Here is a 27162-nt window from a genome sequence, read left to right as displayed (position 1 = left end):
ATACCTTCCAGGAAACTGAGACAAATTGTGGTTAAGTGACTTGCCCAGGGTCACACAGCTACTAAGGATCTGAGGCTGGATTTGAATTCAGGTCTTCCTGATCCCAGGCCCTGTGCTCTATCCATTGGGCCACCTGGCTGCTGAAAGCAAGTCTAGTGGGTTGGGACACTGTTATTGCCAAGGCTTGTGAGTTCCGGGTCCAGTAGCCAAGGTCACCAGCACCCTGCGAGGCAGGTACTGTTATCAGTTCCCCTCCAGAGCTGCAGTTGGGGTTGCCAGGAGGACCACCGTGTGACTTCCTAGGAATCCTTAGCTGCCCCCCAGAGTCTTTCCTGGCCTCGAAGTGCCCTCTGACTCTGAGGCTCCCGGTGTGATCTGGTCACTGTCATCTGTTAAATGATGGGGTTAAACATGATGGTTTCCCAGGTCTCTTCTAGCTCTAAATCTATGAGAGCATTCACCTAACCTCTCTAGGCCTCAGTTTCCACCTCTGTAAAATGAACTTCAGAATCCTTGCTTGCTGTCGCCTCAAAAGGTCACTTGCCTCCATGGGAGCCTTGCCCTCCCCAGCCCTTTCAGTTCCCCCTGCCCAGTGACCAGTATCTCAGAGCTCCAATGCTGCTTAGGAATGCCCTCAGTCTGCCTGTAACAGAGAAAGCACCCAAAGCCAGCCTCTTCCTTTTCTCCAACCTCTGTACCCAGGCCAATTCAGAACAAGAGAGGCTGGAACTTCTTCCAGCCCAGGCCAACCGGGTTAAAGGCAAAGACTGATCAGACACTTTGCCCTGCAGCCATCTGGCTTCCCCATCACTAAAGCTCTGAAATTCTTCCTTTCCAGAGTTACCAAGAACAGTTTGCCCCCTCAGTCAATCAATTGCTTAACCATTCCCTTAGCTGATTTCATTGCTAGAGGGATTGGTAGACCAGTCAGGACACTCCCTCTGGAAACAGCTTCTGGTCTCAGAGAATTCCCTGGAATTCTGAGAGGTCAACGGACTTGTCCCAGCCAGTTTGGTTTGAACCTAGTCTTCCTGACCCCAAGACCAATTCTCTAACCCTTTGACCACACTGCCTTCTGTAAAAAAAAAACAAAAACAAAAACCAAAACCAAAAAACAAAACCCTATACAAGACAATTTCATGGTGGGAAGAATCAGGAATGACTTCATACAGAAGGTATCATTTGTGCTGAGCTTCAAAGGAAATTAGGGATTCTAAGAGGAAGAAGTGAGGAGGAAATGTATTCCAGACATTGGGGGGAGGGGGTGTTGGGGGAGGAGGAGGGAACAGCATGTGCAAAGGCTTGCAGGTGGGAGGTGATTGTTGCATTTAAGAAACTTAAAGGAGGCTACACATGTAGGGGCTGGAAGGCCAGGACAGAACCCTAGCCCAGGTCCTTAAGCTAACCTTTTGCAGCTTGGGTCTGTAACAACAATTTGGCTAGCAGCTATTGCTGAGGTATAAGACCCAACAAAACCAGCAACAAGAGCTTCCAGCACAGGTTCTTTGATCTGCTTTACTAAGTGTGAGAGATGGGTAAAAGTTAGGGAAAGTTAGGTTTCCACAGAAGAGTTAATTGAGTTTCACAGAATAATTAATGAAGTGTCAGCTTGAACAAAGAAGGAGTAAAAATTATCCAGGATGAGAGTCCTCAACCAATCCAAATTAACTTTGTGGTCTTGATGGAAGCCTCAGACCCAGGATGTAGGAGAACTGGTCTAAACTGGCCAGATAACGGTCAGGGTTGAAGAAAGAACTGGGTCAAATGGCTACCACACATGCTTAATTGGCTAATTGAATATTACCTCATACACCCACAGGGAGGAATTTTCCACCATTTTTTAACATGGGACGTATGTTGAAGATGGGGGAACATGCCAAGGAGCTGCGTGTTGGGGGCATATATGGAAGATTATGACCTAGAAGGGAGCACAGTCTGTTCTCTGAAGGGAGGTACTGAGCCAATGGTGCATCTATCTATGTCAGTCTAACAGAATAAAGTTGGTCTCACTCCTGTACTCCCCACTCCCCCTTCCTAAAGAAGATTGGAGTCCGCTCCTGGCCAGGAATGTTTACCAATTCCTTTGAATTCCTCAATAATAATAAATTGCCCTTGCTACCTGAATTTCAGTGTCAAGTGTATTTCTAACATAAGGAAAGTAATTTTAAGGGGTTAACAATCTTACTTTAATCACACATACACACCTAACTCACTTGGTTTAGGAGGAAAAGCCAGCAACCTGAACTTCAGAGCAAATATAAACAAATTACAAGCATACATTATAAACAGACCAGCAAAGCCAGATGGCAGCTTCAACAGCTTGCCCAAAGCCACTCTTCCAGTGACTGAGAGCCCCAAAACGAAACTCCTGGGTTTCTTCAAAGGCGATGGGGCGCTCCAGCGGCTACCCAGAGTCTCCACATCAACACTCCTGCAGTGAGAGCCCCAAGGGAAAATGCCAACCTCTGGGTTTATATCTCCTGTTCAGGGTCAAAGGGCATCACAACATTCAACTCAAACCCACCTAGCCTAAAAGCCTCTGGCGTCAAAAACATGTGACTCAAACCCGTGCAAACCAGGCTTTCCCTTGCGGCAAGGAGGTCATCAAAGACTCCTGACTCAAGCAAAGAAACAAAGGCCAGACTTTTCAAGGGCGTTCCGATTAAAGAAGTGCTAAAAGAGAAAACAAAGAAAGTCCCACCTTAATTACTGATAGCAGCTCAAACACCAGGTAAGTATCTGTCATCCATCTCCTCCGCTCCATGGCCAGAGGAGACCCAGGGCCAAAAGCATATGATTCGGGAAAGGGTCTGGTGGTGCCCATTAGGCAAGAAACCAAGAGGAGGAGGGTGTGTTGGTGAGACCTGTTTATCTCCTCTGCTTCATGGACTTCCTACTTGTAACCCACAGGATAGAAAAGGATGAGGCAAGAGGGAGCTTGGGCCATGGAGGGGGAGGGTTGGGGAGCAGGGAGAACATCCCCCCAGCTGCCGACTAGGTGACTGCCACCTCGACCTGCATTTTAGATTTTCTCGATGTGAATTTAAAACTCATAAATGAGAATGAGAAACACAGCAAAGCATGGGAAGGCTTCCGTGATCTGATGCAAGGCAAAGCAGGCAGAACTAAGAAAACTATGATGGCCACAATGTAACTGGAAAGAGCAACCACCATGAAACAATTAAAGCAATTCTTACCATTACAAAGAACAAGTTTAGCCCCAAAGAAAAGATACGAGGAGACGCAGGTCCAGGGGAACCTGCAGACAACAGCAGGCTTTTTGTCTTTTTGATGTGATGATCAGTATTAGTGACTTTTCTTCTTTTTTCCCCCTTTTTTTAAAAAAAATTACTCGTTACAAAGGATGACTTTCTGGGACAGAGGGTGGAGAGACACTCAGGGAAAATCTAAGCAATGTAAAAGCAATGATATTAACATGATCTATTTTTAAAATTGCATTAAAGAAGATAACTGTCGAGTCAGTGCTAACTCTCCTTACTTGACTTGGCTGTGTGCGGGAAGATTGCAAAGGAGGGGATCTGAATTCCTTGGTCAGTAAACCCAGTTTGGATATTCCCAGTATAGACAGGCTGGGGGCTCAGAGTCACACAGTAGCTAAGTGAGGCTGGGGGAGTGGGGAGCTGAGGGGGAGGGAGAAGAGGGGGAGAATCTGTGGGAGATAGGAGGTGGCTAAGTAAGCAGAGTGGGTTGTGTCTAGTGCCACAGTTTGGAAGGAAAGCCCTCGCCCCCCACCCCACCAGACGCCGGGGGTGGAAGAGTAACTTCCCCAGGTGTGCCCAGAGACTCCTCCTCAGGGCTGCCATTCTCCAGAGGCAAAAGGAGAGGATCAGGAGACAGATCCATCCAAGCTGTGTGAATGGGAGCAGTGCCTTAACCCCTCAGAGACCATTTCTGGTGGGCTGTAAAGTGGAGGTGATGATATATGTATGCGCTATCTCCAAGGGTGGTTGGAACAAAAATAGTTAATAGCCTTAGGGCTGCAAGGGACCCTGTAGATTGGCCAGCCCAGTCATTTTACAGATGAAGAAACTGAGACCCGGAGAGATGAGGGCACTCAGAAAAGCTCATCTAGTGGTTGAGCAGCAGAGCCCCAGGTGGAGCAGGGTTCTTCAGCCTCCTGGTCTGGAACCTTTCTCACAGCACCACTCTGTCCTTTCCTTCCCCACTCTCACCCCCTTTCCTGGGCACCCATGTTGGAACTCTCCAGAGTGGGGGTGGGGCAGTGGGGGGAGGTGGCTGAGGGCACAGAAGTCCTTGTTGGGTTGTTTTGTTTTTTTTTTTCCAGGACAGAGCATCTGGCCTATTAGAAGGGGAAAATAACAAGCTCCTGGGACTGCTGTGCCCATGACAACAGGGACCAAGGGCAGCCAGAGGCTAAAATTAGGCTTGGAGAGTCCACTGAGTGGCATGGTGGGGAAAGGGCAGGCAGGGAACACAGGCCCTCCCAGCTCCTTGCACACCGTGGTCCACAACAGAGCTCTGGGAAGCCCGCTTCCCCATCCAGGGCATTCCTGAAGACCGATGCCTTCCAGCACTCCTGTCTGCCCGAGCCCAGGGGAGCTGAGTAGCTTGAGTCCTGCAGGCTTGGAACTCAGGGGACATGAGCGAACCAGGTGGAGGACTTAGAAACGGCAAAGAACCTGTCCATCGAGCCTAAAACTCCAAGCACCATGCCTTCTGACTTCTGTGTTCTGAACTCCCTGGACATCATTCCCCCTACCCTAAGAGGATGGAAGCTCCTTGGGGGCAAGGGTCATCTAGCTACCTTGGGTTGGTTTGGACCCAAGTTTTTCGGGTAGACCTCTCCCCCTCCCCTCCTTCCCATACCACTTTCTCTCTCAAAGGTGGAGATCACCCCAGTGTAGACTTTCAGGGCATCTCGTGAGGTCACTGGGGCCATCTTCCTGCCTTGACGCAGGGATTCTCCCTACACTTAGAAACCCCCAACATTGACATCCCCCGTCCTAAGTCCATCCCCGGCTCTGACATCCCCCGTCTAAGCTCCCTTCCAGCTCTGACATCCCCAATTCTAAGCCCCTTCCCGGCTCTGACAGCCCCGGTGCTAAGCTCCCTCCCAGCTGGTTCTAAGCTGCCTCCTAGCTCTGACATTGCGTCGCAGAAGAGGTGGGGTCCTGGGGTCTGGTTAATCAATCAGAAGCCTGGGGCCTGGTGGAGGGGCGGGGCGGGGCCAGGTCTGACAGTGCCGGTCCAGGTCCCTCCCCTCCCGGCTGTCACCCTGGGCGGGGAAAGGGAACGTGTTCGCCGCCCCGTGAGCCGCGGAGGTCCAGGGCTGGGCTCCACCTCCTCCCCTCTGTCTCCCCCTCCCTCGCTCCTGTCTCCTTCCTCCTCCTGCTCAGGCCAAGCCTGGGTCACTCCCGCCAACCACGCAGCCTCCGCCGCTCGCCCGCGCCTAGGTCATGGCCAACGGGGAGACGTCCCGGAGGAAGGAGCGCGTCCTCTGCCTGTTCGATGTGGACGGGACCCTCACCCCGGCTCGCCAGGTACGGCCGCCCGGCGGACTCCCGGGCCCCTGTCCACGGCCTCTGCCTGCCGCCCTTGGACTAGGGCTCGGAAGATGAATGGATGGACGCCGGGGCGGGAGGCAGACGCGGGGTCAGCGCAGGGAGGGGCAGGGGCGAGAAATGGGGGGCTGGGAGCCGAGGCTGGGGTGGGGAGCGTGTGCGCGCGCTTCTGGGTGGGGAGGCCGAGAGAACTTGGCTTAGAAGCCTGATGCCAAGGAAACGGTGAGTGCAGGCACCTCCCTGGGGCTCCGTCCCCAGCCTGCACCCCAAAGCCCGCCTGACTCCCCTGAGCAGCCCAGCGCGCTCCCTCCCACTCGTCACGCTGCCCTCACCTAACTACCCGCTCTCCCACTTCCTCACCTTGGATGTACCGCCCACCCAAGCCTGCCCAGGAACGACAGCCTCTCACCACCTCCAGGGGACCCCCTAATTCCATCTCTTACTTCCTGAGGACTGCCCCCGGGGACCCCCTAATTCCATCCCTTACTTCCCTAGGACTGCCCCCCATCCTGGCCTTCACTTGGTGCCCAGCCATACCCCACCTCCGCCTGACCCCAACACGGGGAGACCACCCTACTTCCCTCCGCAGAGACCTTACTCTGCTGCCACCTCCCTCCATCCTAAACTTCTCTGCCCCCCATGTGACTCCCCTCCCTACCGACCCCCCCAATAACCCAAGGGGTCTTCACCATAACCCCTATTTGTGTCCAGATCCCTCTGAGTCTGGTGCACCCACTTTTCCAGAATTGTGTTTTAATTTTTTTCCTAACCCAATTTTTTAAAAAGTTTTTCATTTTCATTTCTAAATTATAATCGTGTTTTTAAATGCATAGAGCATAAAGGATTACAAAGGAAACTAATTCTCTAAAAATATACTTATCAAAATAGATATTTAAAAAAAAACAAGTTCAGAGTCCAGAGTAGGTGTAAATCCCTCTCTAATCCCTTCTGTGGCTCCCCTAATCTTCACCAGCAGCCCCCATTTCCCCCCCCAACACACACACACTTCCTAGTCTTCCCATACTCCCTTTGGTCCACTTAGACCCCCTAATCCAGCTTCTGCACCTGCCATGGCTCCCCTCCTATGCCCTGCCTCCCTACCCTGGCCATTCTAATTCTCAGCCCCGGGATAAACAATCTCATTTCTATAGCCAGCTTTTTATCGACATTATTTTATCTGATTGTCTTCACCTCTGCCTAAGTGCCCACCTGCCCCCCACCCTTCCTGAGGCCTATGTACTTTGAATAGTGGCCTCTCTTCCTTGGCTTGGCTGAGCATGGACGTCTGAACTGACATGAGTGTAGAAGGTTCCTCTCATCTCCAACACACTCAGGCTTTCCAATCCGAGACAAGTCACTTCCCTTCCCTGGCATCTCCTGAAGATTATAAAATGGCAGAGGAGTGCCAGTCTAGAGGAACACCGATTAACTCAGCGGCTAGGTTAGTGTCTAGTCATCTGTGGATTTGTTGATTCCTGGAATAATGTAGACATTCTGCTCCTCTGGGACTCTCTCACTTCTGTCGCTGTATTTCCAGGGCCTGGCACATAGTAGGCTTTAACAAATGATTGTTGCCTGGCCCAACTAACTATGTCCTGGGAGCAAAAAGCCAGAAATGATAGAGCTCCTTCCCCGGGGCTGGAAAATTTGATTTTAAGAGAGAGTGTATGCTATTAATTGAGGTGGGGGCACCCTAGAGTTAGGGGAGATAGCTGGAGGTGGCCCTTGGAGGGAACATGTGATCTGGGCTTTGTTGAGAAAGCCAGGATCGTAAGAGCCAGAGCAGAGTTATGGCTACATAGCAACAATTCAGCTAGCAGCCGTTGTGGGGGTGAAAGACCAACAGAAGCCTGACAACAAGAACCCAGCTAACGCAGGTTCTTTTGATCTACCTTACTAAGGAAAGGCACTTTAAGGGATTAACAATCCCACTTTAATCCAACATACAAATATAATTCACTTAGTTCAGGAGGAAAAGCCAGCAACCTGAATTTCAGAGCAGATACAAACATTGACTGACAGGCCTTGTCTGATTCAAACCATGATTCATAGTTACCAGGAAAGTACCAACATCTGGGTTCACAAGCCAGAGGGCTCTTAAAACTGCTGCGTGACTGAGAGCCCTGAGGGAGAGCACCAAACCCTGGGTATATATATCTTGTTCAGGATCAAAGGGTGTCACAATGTACGACTCAAACCCATGCAAATGTCACAAACCTGAGACTCAAACCCACGTGGCCTAAAAGCCTCTGGCATCACAAACATGCTTCTCAAACCCATGCAAACCAGGCTTTCCCTTGAGGCTAGGAGGTTGTCAAAGACTCCCAATTTAATCAAAGAAACAAAGGCCAGAGTCATCGAGGGCACTTGATTAAATAGGTGCTAAAAGAGAAAACAGTAAAAAAAAAAAAGTCCCACCTTAATTAATATTACAGGGTATGATAGATTAAAGAACCTGAAGGTCCCATTCCAGAAGTGGGAGAAGGAACTGCTTATTAGCACCCCAATATTTATTGGCTCATAGACCTAGAACTGAGAGGGAGGTTTGTCAGTAAGTCACTTAAATTCTCCGTGCCTCTATTTCCTTAATTTGTAAAGTGAAGACAATAACAAGATTTGATGGGTTGTGGTGAGAGCTGGAGTAGGGAAGTCCAGTGGGACTCTGGGCATGTCTGCCTCAGTTTTCTCATCTATAAAAAGGGGTTAAGAAGAGCACCTCATAGGGTTTTCTTGAGGATCAGATAAGATAATATTTATAACACAGTTTGCGAATCCTGTTGTTGTCCTCCGTTCTCCTGCTTTCTTATACCAGGCCAGCCAATGATTCAGACCCTGAGAGGGGGCGGGGGAGGGGGTCCCCAAGCCACAGAGCAGATGGTCCAGCATGGAAGTTCCAGGATGTGGGCAAACACACAGCTGTGTTCCATGGAGACAAGCCCATCTCCCCATAGAGGACAGATCCTCCTCTGCAGACTGGCCGCCTTTATCCTGGCTCACCTCCCCCTGCTAAAACTCTGGTCACCCTTATGCAGATATGTACGTGAAAGCCCGCTGGGGGAGTCTGGGGCTGTCTGAGGCTAGGTCAAGGCAGCATGCCCTAAACCTCCCTAGGCTTCCTCGAAGTCCTTATCTCAAAGACCAGGAGAAGTAAAGATAAACTTTACCCTACTTACCCAAACACACAGAGAAGGTTTTTGTAAAAGCACGGTTGGGAGGTAGAGTTTTCTGAGGCTCCCCATTACCCACTGAACAAAATCCCAGATTTCTTCTTCTGGCATTCAAGGCTCTTTCCAGTCTTGATCCCTATTATTCTCTCCCCACTCATCAAAAAGGATCCCCAGACTCATTCTGCCCTTCCCCACCTTTACATCTCTCTTTTTCTCTGAACATATAAGATCTCCCCAGTTCCTCCATCCATTTTGACACCCTAGGCTTCCTCTAAAATGTGGATGAACTCATTACCCAAACCTCCTGGAAGTCTCCCTGCCTCCCCCTCAGCTGGATGCCAATCAGAAATGACTTCTAGGCAGCGCTTTAGAGTTGGCAAAGGGCTTTCCCAGCAGCATCTCCTTCCGGCTTCACAGCCATGCTGCAGCTGGGGGTGGGGGGGGCTGGGCTGGGCTGGGCTAGGGGAGATCAGGCAGTTATTATCCTCATCTTACGCATCAAAGAAAAGCATGAAAACTGTGCTCTTTAGGCACAGGTCTGACGGAAATAATTTGTATTAATTTATCATTAAACTCAAGCAGGTCCCGTTTAAGAGGCAGGGTTGCCTTCATGCCCTCAGACATGTCCTTAATGCACTTTTTGGGGCACATATGTTCATATTTCTACATACAGAGAATGGCAATGACCTGGCAAATAGGGAAGGGGAGATGGGTCACCCCCTAGAGACCAAATGTTGACCATGTCCCTGCAGGGAAGGACCATGTGGAAATTCACAAATCATGCTTCTGTTTCAATCCTAATGGTTTGTTTAAGAACCCAAGGCATTTCTGAAGTGACGTTTATGAGAAACTTAAGGAAAATCTCCCAAGCTAGCCGTTTGCTGTTAGCTTTCTCTGCTTTGCTCGATACAGGAGCTTGTAGCCTTTTTTTGGTATGAATCATTTTTTTAAAAATCATTTGAAAGACTTGCTAGTAAATTTCCATTAGAGGTTAATGAACATAAAAGTCATTTCCCCACCCCTCACCCCCCATCCTTGTCCACAGACTCTTTGAAGTTCGGTGGACTCTACGTTAAAAGCCTTTTGCCTTATCTCTGCTTCCTAAATTCCCTGGGTTCCTTTAGATCTCAGCTGAAATTCCACCTTCTGCAAGAAGCCTAAAGTAAGCCCCCTTAATTCTAGCACCTTCCCTCTCGACGTTATTTCTAATTTATCCTGTCTACATCTTGTTCGTAAACAGTGACCAGAAGTAACGTTAGAGACTTCTTCTCTCTGGTCCATACATACCTCAGTACCTTTGGAGGATGGAGGAAGCTAGTCCTGTTCTTAGGGGCCCTGACCCTAATGGCTTCCAGAGGATCCATTAAGGACTTTTGCACTTACTTTCCTCACCTTTCTACAGACTTTAAGAGAGGATTGCTGATTTGGAGAGAGGGGAGCAGAGCATTGCTTCAGAATGGATCAGTCTGACACTGAGGTTTCTCTTTCACCCTAGTCCAAAGGCTTCAGGTTGGGTAACATTAATAATAATAACAAAAGAGGGGATGAAGGGCTTTGCTCTCACTCATGGAAAACGAACCTCTGAGAAATTGTAACTTGTCCTCAGCTGCACAGTGAGTGTCAGAGATGGAATCTGAAGCCAGGTGTCCCTGATTCCCAAACCTATCACCCTTCAACCTGATCTGCCATGTTGCCTCTTCCATACATTCCACAACCCTAAATCTTGTGACGATCAACCCCTACTCATGTTCTAATTATTTCTAAAGTCATTATCGCTTCCCCACTTCCTTGAGTTCTGGGAACCTGGCCGATCCATCTTTGAGACCCCAGTGGTCAACACAGAATAGAGGGTTGACATTTGTTGCATTGAATTCCTGGCAGACAGAACCCCGTAACCTTCTCCCTTTCCTTGGCCAGGAAGCCTTGGCAACATACAGTTAGGAGGACCAACTCTCTGGTCCTATGTGATTGTTTGTTGTTGTTCAGTCATGTCCAATCCTTGGGGTTTTCTCGGCAAAGACACTGGAATGGCTTGCCATTTCCTCTTCCAGCTCATTTTACAGATGAGGAAGCTGAGGCAAATAGGGTTAGGTGACTTGCCCAGGGTCACACAGTTAGGAAGTGTCTGAGGCTAGATTTGAACTCACAAAGATGAATCTTCCGACTCCAGGCCCGGTGCTCTATCCACTGGTTCTATATGGAGCTTTAATTTAGCTCATTCCTTAGTGTTCCCTTAGCTCATCTAACCCAACCCTTTCATTGTATAGATGAGGTCACTGGGGCCCAGAGAGGTTAAGATGAGTTGTCTATTAATGCCTACTTCTGGGTCTAGTCTTTCAACCAACCAGTCCTAAATCCACCTAATTGTACTATAGTTCAGCCACACCTCTCCACCATTTTCCACCCAAGAATACCATGAGATATTTTGTTGAATACTTTGTTAAAATGAAAACAAAGAAAAAAACCCAGGAAAATGCCATCTCTAGTGTTCCCCTGACCTGCCAGTCTAGCGACCCACTCAGAAAAGGAAGGCTGTTGATGCTTCTCGGCTTCACAGTTCGCCTTCCAGCCCTTCCAGTATGTTCTATTTTACCTTTTCTCACCTGTGTCCTCTGATGCCACCGAAATCTTTCCAGGAACTCAAGGTGAGTTCACAGACCTATAGTCTGTAGACTCCATCTGTTTTCTGTTTTTTGAGATCAAGGGTGCCGTGTGTCCCCCAATCATCAGCACCTCCCCTGTTCTTCAGTATCTTTCCAAGGTTGCTGAACAAGGCTCCTCTGGAAATCCTCCCTGGGTGCTTCATTTGAAAGTGACCTCTTCCTCAAATCCCCCTGTGTCAGATCTCACCTTGGCCCCATCACTCCTATCTCCCCCTTAGAGTTATTTGTGTACACGTCACAATCCTCTTATTCATAGCACTGGAGATGGCAGGGACCTCAGGCCATCATGTACAACCCCCTCATTTTACAGATGGAGAAACTGAGTCCCAAAGATGGGGAAGTGCCTTGCCCAATAGTGCCACATAAGCACATAGTGTCAGAGGCAGCATTTGAATCCAGCTCCTGTGTCTCTGAATCCAGCATCCTCTCCACTGGACCACACTGCCTCTGTTCTCTAGATAAGTCTCTTGAAGGCAGGGACTGGATCTTTTTTCATTTCTGCCTGGACTGTAAGAAAGGCTTTAATCATGGCTGGGTTGAATTGCCTGGCTTTGCCCTAAGGAGAAAAGAAGGTCCCCTGGGGCCTTGAGGACCCTGCAGTCTGGCTGGAGGGGTCTCAGGAGAACATCTGTGAAAGAGGAAAGGGGAATGGTGTATTGACTGGGGCTCTCTCCCGCTCCCCTAGAAAATCGACCCCGAAGTAGCAGCCTTCCTCCAGGAGCTTCGGGGACGGGTGAAGATTGGGGTGGTGGGAGGCTCCGATTACTCCAAGATCGCGGAACAGCTGGGAGAGGGGGACGAAGGTGAGAATTTTCACTTCCTAGGTGTGTGGGGGGGTAGATATGGGGACATTTTCTCCTCCCTTCTCTCCCTTGGTTTGTGCTTCCAGACCATGAGGAGGCTAGAGCTGAAGTCATGCATGTGGGGGCAGGGGGTGAGGGAATTAGGGGAACGCCCCTCTTCATGAAACAGAGTTAGGGAAAGGCAGGAGCAGAGTGGGGAGGCAGGGAGGCACCCAAGCCTCCCCAAACCAGCGTCTGCGTTCCTGGGCCAAACAAAATCAATTTGAGTCAAAGAAGGAAGTGGAGGTGTTTAAACTAGGGAGAAATGACTTGTGGGGGTGGGTGGCAGGGGGTTGTCGTGTGGATGACGAATCCCAGCTCTGCATGGATTCTAAAGTGGGGCTCACCTTTGGGAAGGGCAAGTGCCCGCCTCATGAAAGGGAGGAAACAAGCTCAGAAATTCTGGTTAGATTGGATGGAGGGCGCTCGGGTCAGGATGGGGGGGCGGAGCTGCTGGGGTCACTTCTGCCACCTTTCACTCCTTCCTGGTCTCCATCTGCCTCGGACCCTGACTGGCCTCCCTGCTGCTGTGCCTCATTCCTCACCCAAAGTCATAGAAAAGTTTGACTACGTCTTTGCAGAGAATGGGACGGTGCAATACAAAAATGGAAGGCTGCTCTCCAAGCAGGTTGTCCTCTCTCCCCACCTCCCCGGCTCCTGGGCCTCTCCCCTCTTGCCTTTATTCTATCGGTTCTCAATTTACTTCCTGGTTGGCCCCAGCCCTGCTTTTCCCCCTCCATCTCTGCCCCTTCCCCATATGAGAGGGGGTCCATATTGATGCCCTGATACTTCCTGACCTCAGTGCAGTCTGAGGCAGAGATGATCCCATGCTCCAGATAAGTTAACTGAGGCCCCAGGGGCTTCTCACCAGAGGGTCTGCTCCCAGCTGGGTGAGGGGCTAGGACCCGGGGACATTGGGGGGCACGGGGCTAGAACCATCTGTCCCTCATAGTCCTGGCAACCCCCCCACCGCCCCCCCCCCCCCAGCCAAGGAGAGGGGCAGTCTCCTCTCTGCTGCGTTTCCTCATCTCTCTCCCCTCCTGCTCGGGCCTCAGACCATCCAGAACCACCTCGGAGAGGAGCTTCTACAGGACCTCATCAACTTCTGCCTCAGCTACATGGCCTTGCTGAAGCTGCCCAAGAAGCGGTGAGGCCATTGTCAGAAACATACTTACATCGCCTAGGAGTGAACAATACTTGTTGGGAAGCCAGGAACGTTTCAATTATATTTTACATTTATTCGGTCTGAATAAATGCGTACATCCCCTGAACAGAGTACAGAAGAGTACAAGGACTCAGACGGGTGCCAGTTCTTTTATTAGACCCCCCCCCCCCCCCCCCCGCCACTTCGAATCCCCTGCCAGGCTCTTCATTGGCCAGATGCAACCCCTTGACTGCCTACATCATGCCCTCCTCAAATGGCTCCTTTAAGCATGGGTACAAGCCTCTGACCTTTCACCAGACCAGAGGCCTGGTCTCTGCTAGATCAGAGCTCTGATTAGAACCTGACTTACATTCTGCTGAAGCTGGGGGGGGGGGGGGAGGGGCGGGGCTGAGGAGGGAATTTGGGACCTGGAACATCAGGGCTGGGAGGGAGCTTAGAACAGGGAATGTCAGGCAGGGCTGAGGGGGGCCCTTAGGGCCCAGAATATAATAACAATAGTCAGAATTTATCTAGTATATTAAATTATACAAAGCACTTGACTTACAGTTAGTTAGCTAATCCTCACCACACCCTTGGGGGCCAGGTGCTATTCCCATTTTATAGAGAAGGCAAACAGAGGTTAAGTGACTTGTCCAGGGTCACACAGCTTAAGTGCCTGAAACAGGATTTTAACCCAGGTCTTCCTGGCTCCAGGTCCAGTGCACTACCCACTGGGGTGAGTTGCTTGGCCAGCTGCACTAGAGGAGACACTCAGAGCTTCTGGGCTTTCTCCCCACCCCCAGCTCCAGACTTTCTGTCCTCTGTCCACAGCGGGACCTTCATCGAATTCCGAAACGGGATGCTGAACGTCTCCCCCATTGGCCGCAGCTGTACCCTGGAGGAGAGGATTGAATTCTCGGAGCTGGACAAGGTAACGGGAGGGGATGCCGATGCCGTCCCAGTCTGGGGAGGTGGGAGGAGGAGAGCAAATGGCTCTTTTTGGTGCCTGGGCCTCCCTCGAAGACCAGAAAATGATCCTGAGCTCGTGGACCTTGCGGGTCATGGTCCAACCCCCTCATTTTACGGAGGAGGGAAGCGTGGCCCAGAGAGGTCAGTCTCCTTTCCCGACATCAGAGGTTCTCCAAATCCAGCATTCTTTTTGCTCTTCTACCTTTCCTCATTGGTGGCTCCAAGGCCATCATTTTACTGAGTCAGGTGGAGCCTGGGGAGGAGAGGGAACTTGTTCCAGATCACAAAGGATCTTACAGTAAATAAAGGAATCAGAATTTGAACCCAAGTCCCTGGGGTCCAAATCCCAGGCTCTTTCTAATGTCCCATAAGCAGTTACATTTCCATATTTTTATGTATTTCCATACATTTTTAGGGCTCAAGAAGCACTTTCCTTATAAACAGCACGGAGAGGCAATAGGGCAGAAATGAGAGATTACTTCAAGCTGGGAGATTATAATAATAAGTAATGTATAATATTATTACATTAATAATTATTATATACTATTGTATGCCATATATTACATGTAATATATCTAATCGAATATAGTAATAGTAAATAATAAATAATAAAATGTTATTATTACAACAGCCAGCATTTCTATATAATTTCATTTCAGGTTTGTAGATGCTTTACATCTATCATATCATCTTGTCCTCACAATAACTCAGGGGGGTAGAGGCTTTTGTGACCCCTGTTTTACAGAGGAGGCTCAGAGGCCAATGACTTTCCTAAGGTCACCAGGCTTGAGTCAGAGGCAGGCTCTGAGCCCATCACCTGGCTCCCAGATCTGTGCTCTGAAGGACATAATCCACCCACAAGTGCTTATTAACTCAGCACCTCCTTTGTTGGGGAATGAAGAATGGCTTCTAGTGTGAAAAGTCAGACCCGGATTGGGATATTTAATTTTTTTTCTTTTTGAGGCAGGGTTAAGTCGCACAGCTAATGAATAGTTTGAGGCTGGATTTGAACTCAGGTCCTCCTGACTCCAAGGCTGGTGCTCTATCCATTGCATCACCTCGCTGCCCACATAAGGAAGCAAACAGTTGCAGGCACAGAGTGATGGAATTCTGTGATGAGTTTAGGAATTCAAAAGAAAGAATGTTCCCTGGGCCTGGAGTGGTCTTTATGGACTTTGGTCAACCCAGAAAGAAAAGCCCAAACCCAAAGGGCGGGGGATCTGCCTGATGAGAAGTTTGGACCAGTACAAGGATTTGGGAATTAGTGGGAACTTGGGGCCTGCCCTCCCTCCTTCCTGCCTTTCACTGACCTGGGGCAAGGCCAAGCTTCTCCCTCTCAGGCTCAATCCAGATGAGCCTCTTGTCGAGGCCAGAGGGCCCGGGAGGGCTGAGTTCCCGTCCTAAATCAGGCCCTGACCCCGGTCAGTTCACTTAGTCCCTCTGGGCCTCAGTTTCTCCCTCTTTAAAATTGGGGGAGGGGTGGACTCAGTGACCTTAAGGCCCCTTCCAGATTTAAAACCATGACCCTCTGAAAATGGGGGTGGTAGTAATAGCCCCACTCAACTCATAAGGTTATTGAGAGACTCAGTATGGTAAGTAAATAATACATGAGACAATGTGAGTAAAACCCTACACACCCTAATGCTCCACAGAAATGTCTATTGTAACAATTCTTTTCCCTGTTCACTCCCCTCTTACAGAAAGAAAAGATCCGGGAGAAATTCGTGGAGGCCTTGAAGGCAGAGTTTGCGGGCAAAGGGCTGAGGTTCTCCCGAGGTGTGTGGTTTGGAAAGTGGCCGGGAAGATCTCTCCCTTCCACTTACCCCTTAAGGACCATTTCGACCCAGGGTACCCCTGGGCTGCATTCATTCCCAGATCCCCAGTCAGAACCAAAAGGAGCCTTAGAGACCACCCGGTCCCACCCCTTGTTTAATGTTGGGGAAACTGGCTCCTAGAGGGTAAGCTCCTTCCTCCAGGTCACACAGCTAGCTTGGGGCAGATCTCAGTTCTCACTCTCTCACTCACTCACTCAATTAGCATGTATTAAGCCTTTGCTTGTGCCCTGTGCTGTGCTCCTGAGCCCTGGGCAGTTAAAGAAAAGCGAGGTCTCCCTGCCTTCTGGAGTTCGTGTTTAAATAACTCCAGCTCTCTGCCTAGGGCACTCTTTCTTGTGCTGCTCTGCCCCGCCCCTCATCCCCTTTCTCCTTGGCCCCTCAGGGGGCATGATAAGCTTCGACGTCTTCCCTGAAGGCTGGGACAAGCGCTACTGCCTAGATCGTCTGGACCAGGAGAGCTTTGACACCATCCACTTCTTTGGGAATGAGACCAGCCCCGTGAGTTCAGGGCTCATGCTACTTTGGGAAGGGAGGAGGAGGCCTGATCCATCTGGAGCGCCCCCCCAATGCTGTGGGTGAAGCCATGGTTAGTCTTGAGCATCTCGTGGGGGCTCAGCCCCTAATTAGGTGCTATGGGGGGGATGCTGGGAGAGGGCTCATCTGCTCCATTCCATGAAAACTGAGGCCCAGAACAGTGACTTACCCAAGGCCACACGGGTGCTATACCAGCAGACCTGGGACTGAAGCCTAGGCCCTAAGTATGACATCTCCCCAAGCGTCATCCCGCTTGGACTTCTCTAGGGGTGGCCAGTCCCTCCACCTTTGGATAGTTCTCACTACTAGGACGTTTTCGTCCTTCTTAGGTGGTAGGGCTGTGAGGTTTGGAGACAGAGCCCCCATTTTATAAATGAAACCAAGCCTAGAGAGCTTTAGAGAGGTCCCATTGTCCTGAGCTCGGCCGTTTGGGGACCTGCAGAATAAAACTCATCGCTCCTCCACAGGCCAGCCCTTCGGCTCTGAAGCCGTGCTCAGGTCCTCCCCCTCCCCTCTGCCCCAGCCTGCTCTTCCTGGCATCCCTGTTTTTTCCAATGGATCCCATCAGCTCCCTGCTCTTTTGTGCTCTCCACTTATGCCCTCAGCCTTAGGGTCTCAGAGTGGCCTTTCTGCTCCCCCCCCAGAGAGGGCTGCACTGTGGGGATGGTCATTCAGTTTAATAAATATTAGATACCTACTGTATGCCAGGCAGCACCATTGGGCGCTCAGGGTCACAAAAATCAACAAAACAAAACAAAACAAACTCCAAACCAACCTGGTCCTTCCCTCAAGGACCTTACATTGCTGGGGGAGGGGAGAGGAATCCATAGGGTAAGTAAACAGGTAAATACCAGGTGATTTGAGCAGGAGAAGGCCTGGAGCTTGAAAGCGAAAGTCACTTCTCTATTCTTCCTTCCGCAGGGCGGGAATGACCATGAGATCTACGATGACCCCCGCACGGTGGGGCACAGTGTGGTCTCTCCCCAGGACACCGTGCAGAGGTGCCGGGAGCTCTTCTTCCCAGAGAGCGCCCATGAAGCATGAGGCTGTGTCCCTAGGGCTCAGGGACCAAGGTGTCTTCACCTGGGGTTTGTCGAAACACCCCCAGGGCATGTGGAGAAGAGCCCCAACTGGCTGCAGTGGGGGAGGGAGGGGAGCCTTGCAGCAGCCCTGGCCCTTCTCCCTGCTCCCGTCTTTTTTCCCCTTCCCCACAGAGGAAGAGCATCCCCTGCCTGTCTGCTGGAAAGGACTCAGAGCAAAGGTCTTGGGTTGGAAGGGGCCCAACCAAGCTTTGTCATGGGGGCAGATGGACAGACAGATGAATGGACAGGCAGATAGAAAATGTGGCTGATGGCCCAAGGCCTCCCTCAGGGTGTTTATAGTCTGGGTTACTGATCTCTGGCCCCAGGTTTCCATGCACTTCCCTATAGTTCCAAGGTTGCCAGAGTGGGTGGGACAACAGGCATCCAGGAAGGGATAGGTTTCTCTTTCTTCTGCCACCCTTTTAAGCTTCTTTTAGGGCCTGGAGAGTAAGTGGGTGAGGGGCGTTGTGGGGGGAATCCATCAGTAAGCCTTCAGGAAGTGCTGGCTATGGGCCAGGACCCTTCCAGCCTCTGCCCCACCTTGGATTAGGGACAAGCCAGCTGCACACCAGGGGTAACCCAGAAGGTGGGTGCTAGCCTCATTCTTGCATGCCTAAGAGCTTAAACCCCATCTCTCCCAAGAGGTAAAGCCCTAAGAGGCAGGGATGTGATGCCCTGGTCACCCTTTATCTCTCCCCCCACCCAGAGCCACTATTGGACCCCCTGGCATGCCATTCAACTAAGATACACAGCGGTGGGCTAGTGGATGGCCATGTCGCCTCCTCCCTCCACACCCCCCAGCCTTGCGGCTGCCTGGCAGAGGTACCATCCTAGGCCCTTTTTGCCTCTACACCCTCCCACACACAATATGGCCTGTTCCCTCTGGGTCTTATCCCAGCTGACCTCTGACCCTTGTGCTAGGACACTGTCCATCCTCACCTAGAATGAATCAGTGTTTGTTCTTCTGTGCAAAAAAAGATTTTTACGTTGGAGAGAGTGTATGTATGGAAGAAAAAGCTCTGCTTAGGGGTGAAGGGCACAGCTCTGAACAACAGAGAGCTTTATTATGTCACAAATTCTATTAAACAGCAGAAATCTGTCTCCGCCTGGCCCTTGTTTCCTTTCCAGTAGAAGGGATCCATAGGAACATGGGTCTTCAGTTCAAAGGGACCCCAGAAACCATCTACACTGACTCCCTCTCAAAGGGACCCCAGAAACCTACACTGACTCCCTCTCAGAGATCCCTGAAACCATCTATACTGACTCCTTCTCAAAGGAACCCCTGAAACCATCTATACTGACTCCCTCTTTTTGTAGATGAAGGAACCAAAGTGAAGGGAGATTAGGTCAGTAACATCTGTTGGCCCATAGCCACAGTGGGGCAGCCATGAAGAATGAGGACTCCTCCCCCAAAAACTGTATCACTGGTTCCCAAGTTTGAGGAAGACCATGGGGTGCCAAAGGGAGGTGGCCCCTAAGTGTGGAACGCTGGTGTGCAAAGAAGTCCTTGGAGTGCTCTGGGATAGGGAGGGGTGGTCTCTGCCCCAGTCTTGGTAGGATGGCCTACCCTGTAGGAGTATGACAAACGCAGAGGGCTCCTAAATCCGTGGGAGTTTGCATTGTCCTAGGATGAGGAGGGTGGTTCCCTTCTTCCTAAGCACCGCCCCACCCCCACCTCCACCCCAGCTTCTCCCACTCCTTTCCTCCAACAGCCTGAAGAAACCTGGAGACAAAGGCCACTCCTAATGGTTTATTGCCAGTGTTACAAAGGTGGACACCAGGTCCGCTGGGTGGGAACCACACAGAAGTTTCAGACACACGACAGTTTCTAGGGGGATAAGAGAGAAGGGAGGTGCTACTATTGTCCCTACACCCCTGAAGGGGGCATGGGCTAGGATAGGAGGGCCCTCAAAGGGCTGCAGCCACCCCCTCTTTCCATTCCACATATCCTGCCCAACCAGACCAACCTAGGCCGAGAGGAGTACCCACAGGCCCAGAGGGGAGGGCAAGAAAACTGGAGGATTGGTACAACCTAAGCCTGGGAAGTTCCACAAACATAGAAGCCTCGAGAGCTCACGTGAAGGGATGACTGGCCTATGACCTCTCCTCAGGCACCAGCCCCAAAGCGATCCCACACAGACCCTCCATCGGGTGCTTTTTTAGGTGAGCAACGATGGGAATCCCTGGGGTCCCTCTCAATTGGGGCTGGGGGTGGAGGGAGGTTTTTCCGCTTCTGGAGTCCCCAGACTAGGAGTAGGGGTGGCTCACTTCCACCACCCACAAAATCCCTGATTGGAGAAGCCAACGGGCCCTGAAGGAAGACGGCTCAGCTTAGTGAGCAGATGCTGGACCAGTTCTCAGACTTATGGTTCCAGGTCCATTTGAGAGCTGCACGACTTTGTCCAGTGGGGACAGTTCTACCTCACTTACCTCCCAGGGGGACCTTCTGAGGATCAAAATGAGAAGGCATGGGCTTTTATAAACTGTAAGGTGCTATACCCTTCTCTGTCATTGCCCCTGCTTTCTGGTGCCCTCCCCTCCAAATAAAAAAATTACCCTGTGTCACCATTTGTCCTGAATTCAGAACAGTCAGCTTCCTCCACCACCACCCCCAGCTGATCTAGAATCAGTTGGTGCCCTTCCCACTGAGGCCTACCCTCCCTCCACCCATCCTACCTTATCTGATGGACCCCAACAGGAGCCTGAGTCCTGAGGGAAGGCCCCCTGCCCCGGCTTAGGTGGTCCACTCTGCCCCTTTCCTGGCATGAGGACACCAACTGCAAACCCCATCCCCACCCCTCTAACCCTCCTGGCCTCACTAAGTCTGGCCAGTATCTACGATGCATTACATTAGTGTGGCAGTTGAAGGAAAGGGGGTGACATTTGGGCAACGTGGGGGAGACGGAAGAGACAAGGTCAGTGTTAGTGCTACAGAGACAGAGTCTGGGGGACACAGGAACCACCAGCACTCAGTTTTGGGGGGGGCCCATGTGAAGGTGGTATGGCACAGTGCTGAGTGGGGCTCTCCCCCAGGGTGAAATACACTCATAATCAAGTCCCAGATCAGTAAAAAGTCATCAAGGAGAGCAGGCAAGGTGTCTTCCCAGATAGAGGCAGCCCAGGGTGGAAAGACAAGTAGGCATTCCCCCGTTCTCCCCCCCCCCCTCTGCCACCCCAGCCCAGCCCCCAGACAGAAGGGGGTAGGAGGTGGGGGAGGAAGAGATGCTGCTCATGGTTTCTCCCTCCCTCCCCCGTGCTAGGTGGGAGGTGCGGGGTGTCCACAAAAACAACTGAGGTCCTTGCCACCCCCAGGCATGGTTAGGGAGACAAGGGAAGATCCGTGAAGGAGGCAGGGGCTCAGATCCTGCCATTCTCCAGGGACTGATTCTCCTAGAGTGAAGGAAGGATAGAAAGGCGGAAGGGACGGAGGGAGGACGAGGCTCCCTTTGTGATCCTCTACCCAAAGGACTCACAATGATGCCATGCTTTTGCTCTATTCTGAGGGGGAGAGGGGTGGGAAGGACAGTCGGTCTTCTGGCTAACACCTTCCTCTGGTCCCAGTGGCCCTAGACATCCAGGGACCAGAGGAGGGTGGGGCTGGGGAGAAGAGGGAAGCTCTGAGCCTGTCGCCTCAGTCTGGACCTCTCCGCACAGCTTAGACAACAGTACAAACGGGAAAAAATAACACCACGTACACACATACATAAAAAAGCTACACAGGACTGGGAGGGGGCCGAGCTTGGTCCGTGCAGCAAAAAAATGCCAGAGCCTGGTAGTGGGCTGCCCCTGGGCTCTCCCCCTGCTTTCTCCCTTCTCTCTGAGTTCTTCCCCAACCCCAGATGGGCTTCCCGGCACTGGCCCCACCTCCCCCAACTCAGGGCAGGTGGGCTCGAACTGGGGGGCCCCCTTCTTCCCCCCTCCCCACCCCGATGCTGTGGCCTAGGAGCCAATGATCTGGCCAGACCATGTCTCGTGCTTAGTGTGGGGGGCCAGATGGGTCAGGACCACCTCCACCGCCTGGAACTTCTGGTTTTTCGGCGGGATGGGGCACATCTTGTAGGTCACCTCGTCTCCCTCCACGGGCACATACTCCCCTTCGATGCTGTGGTTCAAACAGGAGAAAAGAAAGGCATGAGATCCTGAGACCAATGGGGGGCGGGGAGGGAGTGGCCCTGCAGGGCACCTGGCGGGTGCTGAGGGAGGGCAGCTTCTCAGCCTCGAACCCACCCCCAAGGCCCAGTAGGAAGAACACAGCCACCACCCGGGCTTAACGGTCATATCTGCCAGTGCCAAGGGGTGGGGATTTTAGAGCACTCAGACACTAAAAATAACGTGTAAATTCACTACAAAATAGGTCCCTTCTTTAAAAAGTAATGCTTTTGGGGAAAGGATCCATTACACTTGAATAACAGTAATGCCTTGCTTAGGCGTTTCTAAAGCAGAAACTGCAGCTAAGGGGATGAGCCCACCGCCTCTGCCTCCCAGAACTCACTCAGACACGTGGACGAATATGTCCTCTGTGCCATTCTCTGGGGTGATGAAGCCATGGCCCTGGGAACGCGAAAACTGCTTGCAGACACCCTTGAACACAGGCCCAGCCGACGCCCGAGCAGTGCTAGGGGGACAAAGAGAGAAGAAGGGGAGACCAGGGAGAGAAGGGTGGGAGAGAAACCTGAGAGGGCCCCCCAGAGCCAAGGCCGGAGAAACCAGATGGGGGCCCCTGGCGGCAGAGAGAGACTGAGGGAGCGAATAGGCCACGGATCCCATGGTGTCCCCATGTGTGGAAACTGGAGCAGAGAGGGAAGGAGCCAGGCGCGCAGCAGCCGGGTGAAAACCAGCTGGGAAGAGGAGCACCCGGAAAATCTGGTTTTGAAACCTATCAGCTAGCTTTGTGATCTCGGGGTGGGGTGGGCAGGGGGTGCTAAGCCCCCGGAAAAGGAGGTGACTGAACCAGATGAGGCCCCTTCCTTCTACCTCCAAACCCCGCGTGTGCGTCAGGTCAATGGTCTTTGTCCGCTCAGGTTCTGTTCTGGGGCGCTTTTCTTTTCTCTCTCTGTTATTTCATTTAGTGACCTCGAATCCAATTATCGTCTCTATGAAGATGATCCCCAGCTCAATTTATCCAGCCCTGACCTCTCTCCTGAGCTCTAGACAACCCTGCATGGCCAGTACCTCACAGACCTTTGGAACTGGATCATCTCCCTCCCCGCCAAACCCTTCCCGCTCCCCAGTTTCCTTGTTACTGACCAGGGCATCATCATCCCCCTGGTCCTCTAGGTTCCCAACCTTTCCGTCATCCTCAGCTCCTCTCTCTTGCCCAGCCCGTGGATCCAGTAAATTGCCAAATCTTGTAATTTCTTCTTCTATAACCTCTCCACTCACACAGCCACCACAGAGATCATCACCTTTAGGGTCTACTGTTGGAATGGACTTCTAATCGGCCTTCCTGCTTCCAGGTACTCCCCACTCCACCCACCCTCCACTCACCTGCCAAGATGAGATTTTTCTAATGTCTGGGTCTGACCATGTTATCCCCCCCCTCCCCACCATAAACCATAATGATTCCCATTATCCACAAAATCAAATAGAAAGGCTTTTATCTGGCATTTAAAGCTCTTTAAAATGCCTCTTCCTACCTCTCCAGTCTTCTCAAGTTTATTCCCCTTCACAGCCTCCATGCTGACCTGTTGGTGCCTCTTGAACCCCGTGCTCTCTGCATTTTCATTGGCATTAGTGGTGGGCTCTCCCTCCCGACCTCAGACTCCAGGAATCCCTAGCTTCCTTCAAGGCCCTTCCTGGTGTCCCCTCCTAGCCCCTTCCTCCACCTGGGCCTTTCTGCAGAGCCCCAGCAGTGACTTCATCTGGAGTCTGACCAGTTCCCAAGAAATCTTCCAGACTGGAAGGTGGAGGATTCCTCTACCCCATCCCATGCAGGGAGTCCTGGGATGGACCACAACTCTGCTGGGCAGACCCAATGCTTTTTCCCAGGCTTCCAGGGGGAATGGGGCTCTGGGGAGAGAGAAGAACCAGGGTTGGCCAGTCTGTGTACTCACGCAGAATAGGTCCTGGTTCTCTTGGTGGGGAGCGGGCTGGGCAGGTCTCTGAGCAGGAGGCTGCTGCCCCGGTCCCAGATCCGGCTCCCCTCACGATGGAAGGGGAAGGTGGGCCAGACAGGGGACTTGGGGGAGTGCAGAGGTGGCACTACTGGGGGCGAGGTGGGCTCAGAGGACATGGTGGAGAAGCTCAGTGGGCAGGAGCGTCTTCAGGGCAAGGAGTGGACAGGGATGAAACTCGGTAAAACAGAGCTATGCAGAGTATGGATGGGCCCCCAAAAGCTTCCTGGAGATGCCTTCTTCAGTCTGGAAGGGAAGAGACACACAAAGTCAAAGGAATATGCAACAATTGGACCTTGCCAAGCCAGAAGGGATAGACTGGGCTGACAGAGTCCTTATGCTGGATTCCTCAGGGACAGGGTGAGTCAGGAGGTGATACTTCATCTCCTGAGTCAGCACCAAGCCTGGAAGAAGCTGAAGGGCTAAGCTGTTATTGGGCTGGGAGGAAGGGAGGAGAGGTTGGCATCAGCCATTAACCATGACCTTGTCCAGCTCCTTACATAAACACACCTGCCACCCAGCCACCCACCTCCCAGGGACACCACCCACAGATGGCCAGAGGTGGGCACTGCTGTCAGCTGGCCACACGGTGTCGCTGGATGGCCACCAAAGCTGGGCTCTGCCACCAGCGGTGAAGGTGCCTCCATGGGGAGGAACCCAGCAATCCCCCTGTTCCCAGAGGGAGAAAATCAGCAGTCCTTCTGCCCTCCAGCTCCAGGGATGCCCAAGCAGGGTGGCAGAGGATGCCAGCTTCCAGGGAAAGATGGCAGTCACCATCTTGGGACCCTGGGGCCATGGTCTCAGCCTGGGCAGCTAGCTGATTTGATCCTCCTGAAGGACAAGGAGCCAACCAGGCAGCTGTGGACAAGAGACAAGCACTCAGGGGACCTGTGTTTGATGAGCAGCTCTGCAGTTTACTTATTCTCTATGTGGCCTTGGGTAAGTCGCTGAATCCTCAAGCCTTAATTTTCCTCTGTGAAATGGGCAGATTTGTGTACCCATGTCACCTACAGGGGAAGCTCAAGTAAAATAACATGTGTAAAATGCTTACTAAACCTTGAAGTGCTATGCAGAAATGCCAGCGATTATTTGTAAGAACACATTCATATTATTAATTATTGGTACACAGCCTTATAGCTAGAAGGAGCTTGAGAGGCCAGGGAGTCACAGACGGAGAGACTGAGGTTGAGGAGGTTAAGGTCACCCAGGTAGTGGCGGAGCTGCCATTTGGACCCAAATCCTCCGACTCTCAAGCCAGGACTCCATCCCCTGCACGTTAATTCTAAATCAAGGCCCTCTCTTCCCCTGGGCCCAAGGAAGTACAAATGGAGTCTAGGTCAGTCACTGTTACACGTCAACTGCCTGCAAACCTTGGGCTCAGTGTAGACAAGGCCTGTATGCAAGAACCTTACAATCTAATGGGGGGAAAGACAATTCAGTAATGGCCATCCGAGGGTGAGGGAGATCAGTTCAGGAAGGTGCTCAGGGACATTGGAGGAGGGAGAGGTCAAGCCTTCCCTTTCCCAGACAAGATGGTACCTGGGCTGAGTCTTGGAAGGAAGGTAGGACTTCATCAGACATGGAGAGGAAGACAGCCCTGACCCCCAACCCCTGACACCAGGGAGTGGAGAGCCAAGGTCTGGAGATGGACTGGGCAGGAAGAGGATGCAAGGGTGTGTTCATTCACTCAACAATTTAAGGTGCCTATTACATGCAGAGCACTTGAGAGACACAGATATGACTAGGAAGCCAGATGGGAGAAGGCTTGGAAGAAGAGAGCTGGGCTGGAGACTTGGTTTAAGGTCCCACAGCTGCCTCCATAAAAGATTCAGGGACCACAGCAACCTGTCATTCACCGGCTCTGGCCTGCCCTCAGCCTACCCACCAGCCCCCTGACACTGGAGGGCTGCCCAGTTTGGGCTTTGTTCCAGCTTTGTCTCTCCACTGCCAATAACAGTCATTTTTCTCCCGGTCTGAACCTCCTTTCTTCCTCACAACACTAAATCGAATGTTTATGGAGATGAGCGATAAGATGGGGAAGGTTCCTGGCTGAAGCTGGATTCACCTTCTCTTCTAGGAAATGTGATCTGCTTCTTTCTCCCTCCCCCCACCCCCTGCTGTCTCCGACCCCACCTTGCCAGCCCCTACCGCTGTTATTCCCCGGCACCAGCCATGTGCCAGGCAGTGACAGACAGTGCCAGGAGGCAGCACTCTCCCCAAGGGAGGTGGGGGGAACAGCATGCACCAGTGGGGCTGGAGGACTCTCAGATGTTTTTGAGCTCAGCCCCCACCCCTCCCACCCCTTGCCACCAGGAGAGAGAAGATGCTATTTCTGCTGCCAGATTTCTGCCCTCACTGGGGACCCCACGGGGGTTGTCAGCAGTGAAAGATGTGACAGACGCTCCAGGGAGAAGCAGCCAGCAGCTGCCTTGCCTCCCCTCTTCTCCTCCTTTCCCTTTTCCTCCCCTCCTTATTGCCCTCCTTATCCCCTCCCCTTCCTTCCTCTCTTCTTTCTTCTTTTTCTCCCCTCTTCTCTGCTCTCTTGTCCTTTCCTCCTGTTCTCGCCCTCCCCATGCCTCTTCTCTCTTGTCCTCTTTTCTTCCCCTCTCCTTACTTCCCCTCTTCTCTCCACTCTCCTTCCCTCTTTTTTCTCTCCTCTCCTTACTTCCTCTTCTCTTCTCCATTCTCCTCCCCTCTTTTTTCTCCTCTCCTTACTTTCCCTCTTCTCTTCTCCACTCTCCTCCTCTCTTTTTTCTCCCCTCTTCTCTTCTCCACTCCCCGCTCTTTTTTCTCCTCTCTACTACCCTCCACATTTTTTCTCCTCTCCTCTCTCTCCACTCTCCTTCCCTCTTTTTTCTCTCCTCTCCTTACTTCCTCTTCTCTTCTCCATTCTCCTCCCCTCCTTTTTCTCCTCTCTTCTCTCTCTCCACTCTCCTTCCCTCTTTTTTCTCCTCTCCTTACTTTCCCTCTTCTCTTCTCCACTCTCCTCCTCTCTTTTTTCTCCCCTCTTCTCTTCTCCACTCCCCGCTCTTTTTTCTCCTCTCTACTACCCTCCACATTTTTTCTTCTCTCCTCTCTTCTCCACTCTCCTCCCCTTTTTTCTCTCCTCTCCTTACTTCCCCTCTTCTCCTCTCCACTCTCCTCCCCTCTTTTTTTCCTCTCTTCTCCTCCCCTCTTTTTCCTCTTTTCCTCTCCTCCTCTCACTTTTCCCCTTAGCAAAGTCTGTAAGCAACAGGAGTTTAGGAGAGGGCCAGGGGGAAGCAATTCTGT

At 51.7% G+C, this 27162-nt stretch overlaps 2 protein-coding genes across 2 annotated transcripts; one reads left to right on the top strand and one right to left on the bottom strand.

Moving 5' to 3' along the window:
* Positions 1-5212: 5212 nt before the first annotated feature.
* On the top strand, positions 5213-18882 carry PMM1 (phosphomannomutase 1). The gene is made up of 8 exons (XM_036758419.1): positions 5213-5522; positions 12059-12176; positions 12767-12843; positions 13271-13362; positions 14191-14290; positions 16029-16104; positions 16546-16661; positions 17619-18882. The coding sequence occupies exons 1-8, from the start codon at positions 5439-5441 to the stop codon at positions 17739-17741; spliced, it is 786 nt and encodes a 261-aa protein (XP_036614314.1). The 5' UTR covers positions 5213-5438; the 3' UTR covers positions 17742-18882.
* A 2836-nt stretch (positions 18883-21718) lies between these two features.
* CSDC2 (cold shock domain containing C2) lies at positions 21719-24011 on the bottom strand. The gene is made up of 3 exons (XM_036761231.1): positions 23833-24011; positions 22272-22394; positions 21719-21881 (listed from the first exon to the last, which is right to left on the bottom strand). Exons 1-3 carry the CDS (start codon positions 24009-24011, stop codon positions 21719-21721), a joined length of 465 nt encoding a protein of 154 aa, XP_036617126.1.
* Between the last annotated feature and the right edge of the window lie 3151 nt (positions 24012-27162).

The sequence above is a fragment of the Trichosurus vulpecula genome, chromosome 5, assembly GCF_011100635.1.
Source record: "Trichosurus vulpecula isolate mTriVul1 chromosome 5, mTriVul1.pri, whole genome shotgun sequence".
Classification (NCBI taxonomy): Eukaryota; Metazoa; Chordata; class Mammalia; order Diprotodontia; family Phalangeridae; genus Trichosurus; species Trichosurus vulpecula.
The sequence above is the reverse complement of the archived record's forward strand: the minus strand, read 5'-3'. Positions and strand labels throughout refer to the sequence as shown.

Coding starts and splice junctions, on each gene's coding strand:
- PMM1 (XM_036758419.1), top strand. CDS start 5,439: ATGGCCAACGGGGAGACGTCCCGGAGGAAGGAGCGCGTCCTCTGCCTG. Junction 13,363..14,190: donor CTGAAGCTGCCCAAGAAGCG/GTGAGGCCATTG, acceptor CTCTGTCCACAG/CGGGACCTTCATCGAATTCC. Junction 14,291..16,028: donor AATTCTCGGAGCTGGACAAG/GTAACGGGAGGG, acceptor CCCCTCTTACAG/AAAGAAAAGATCCGGGAGAA.
- CSDC2 (XM_036761231.1), bottom strand. CDS start 24,011: ATGTCCTCTGAGCCCACCTCGCCCCCAGTAGTGCCACCTCTGCACTCC. Junction 22,395..23,832: donor AGAACCAGGACCTATTCTGC/GTGAGTACACAG, acceptor TTGTCCCCCTAG/CACTGCTCGGGCGTCGGCTG. Junction 21,882..22,271: donor ATATTCGTCCACGTGTCTGA/GTGAGTTCTGGG, acceptor TTTGAACCACAG/CATCGAAGGGGAGTATGTGC.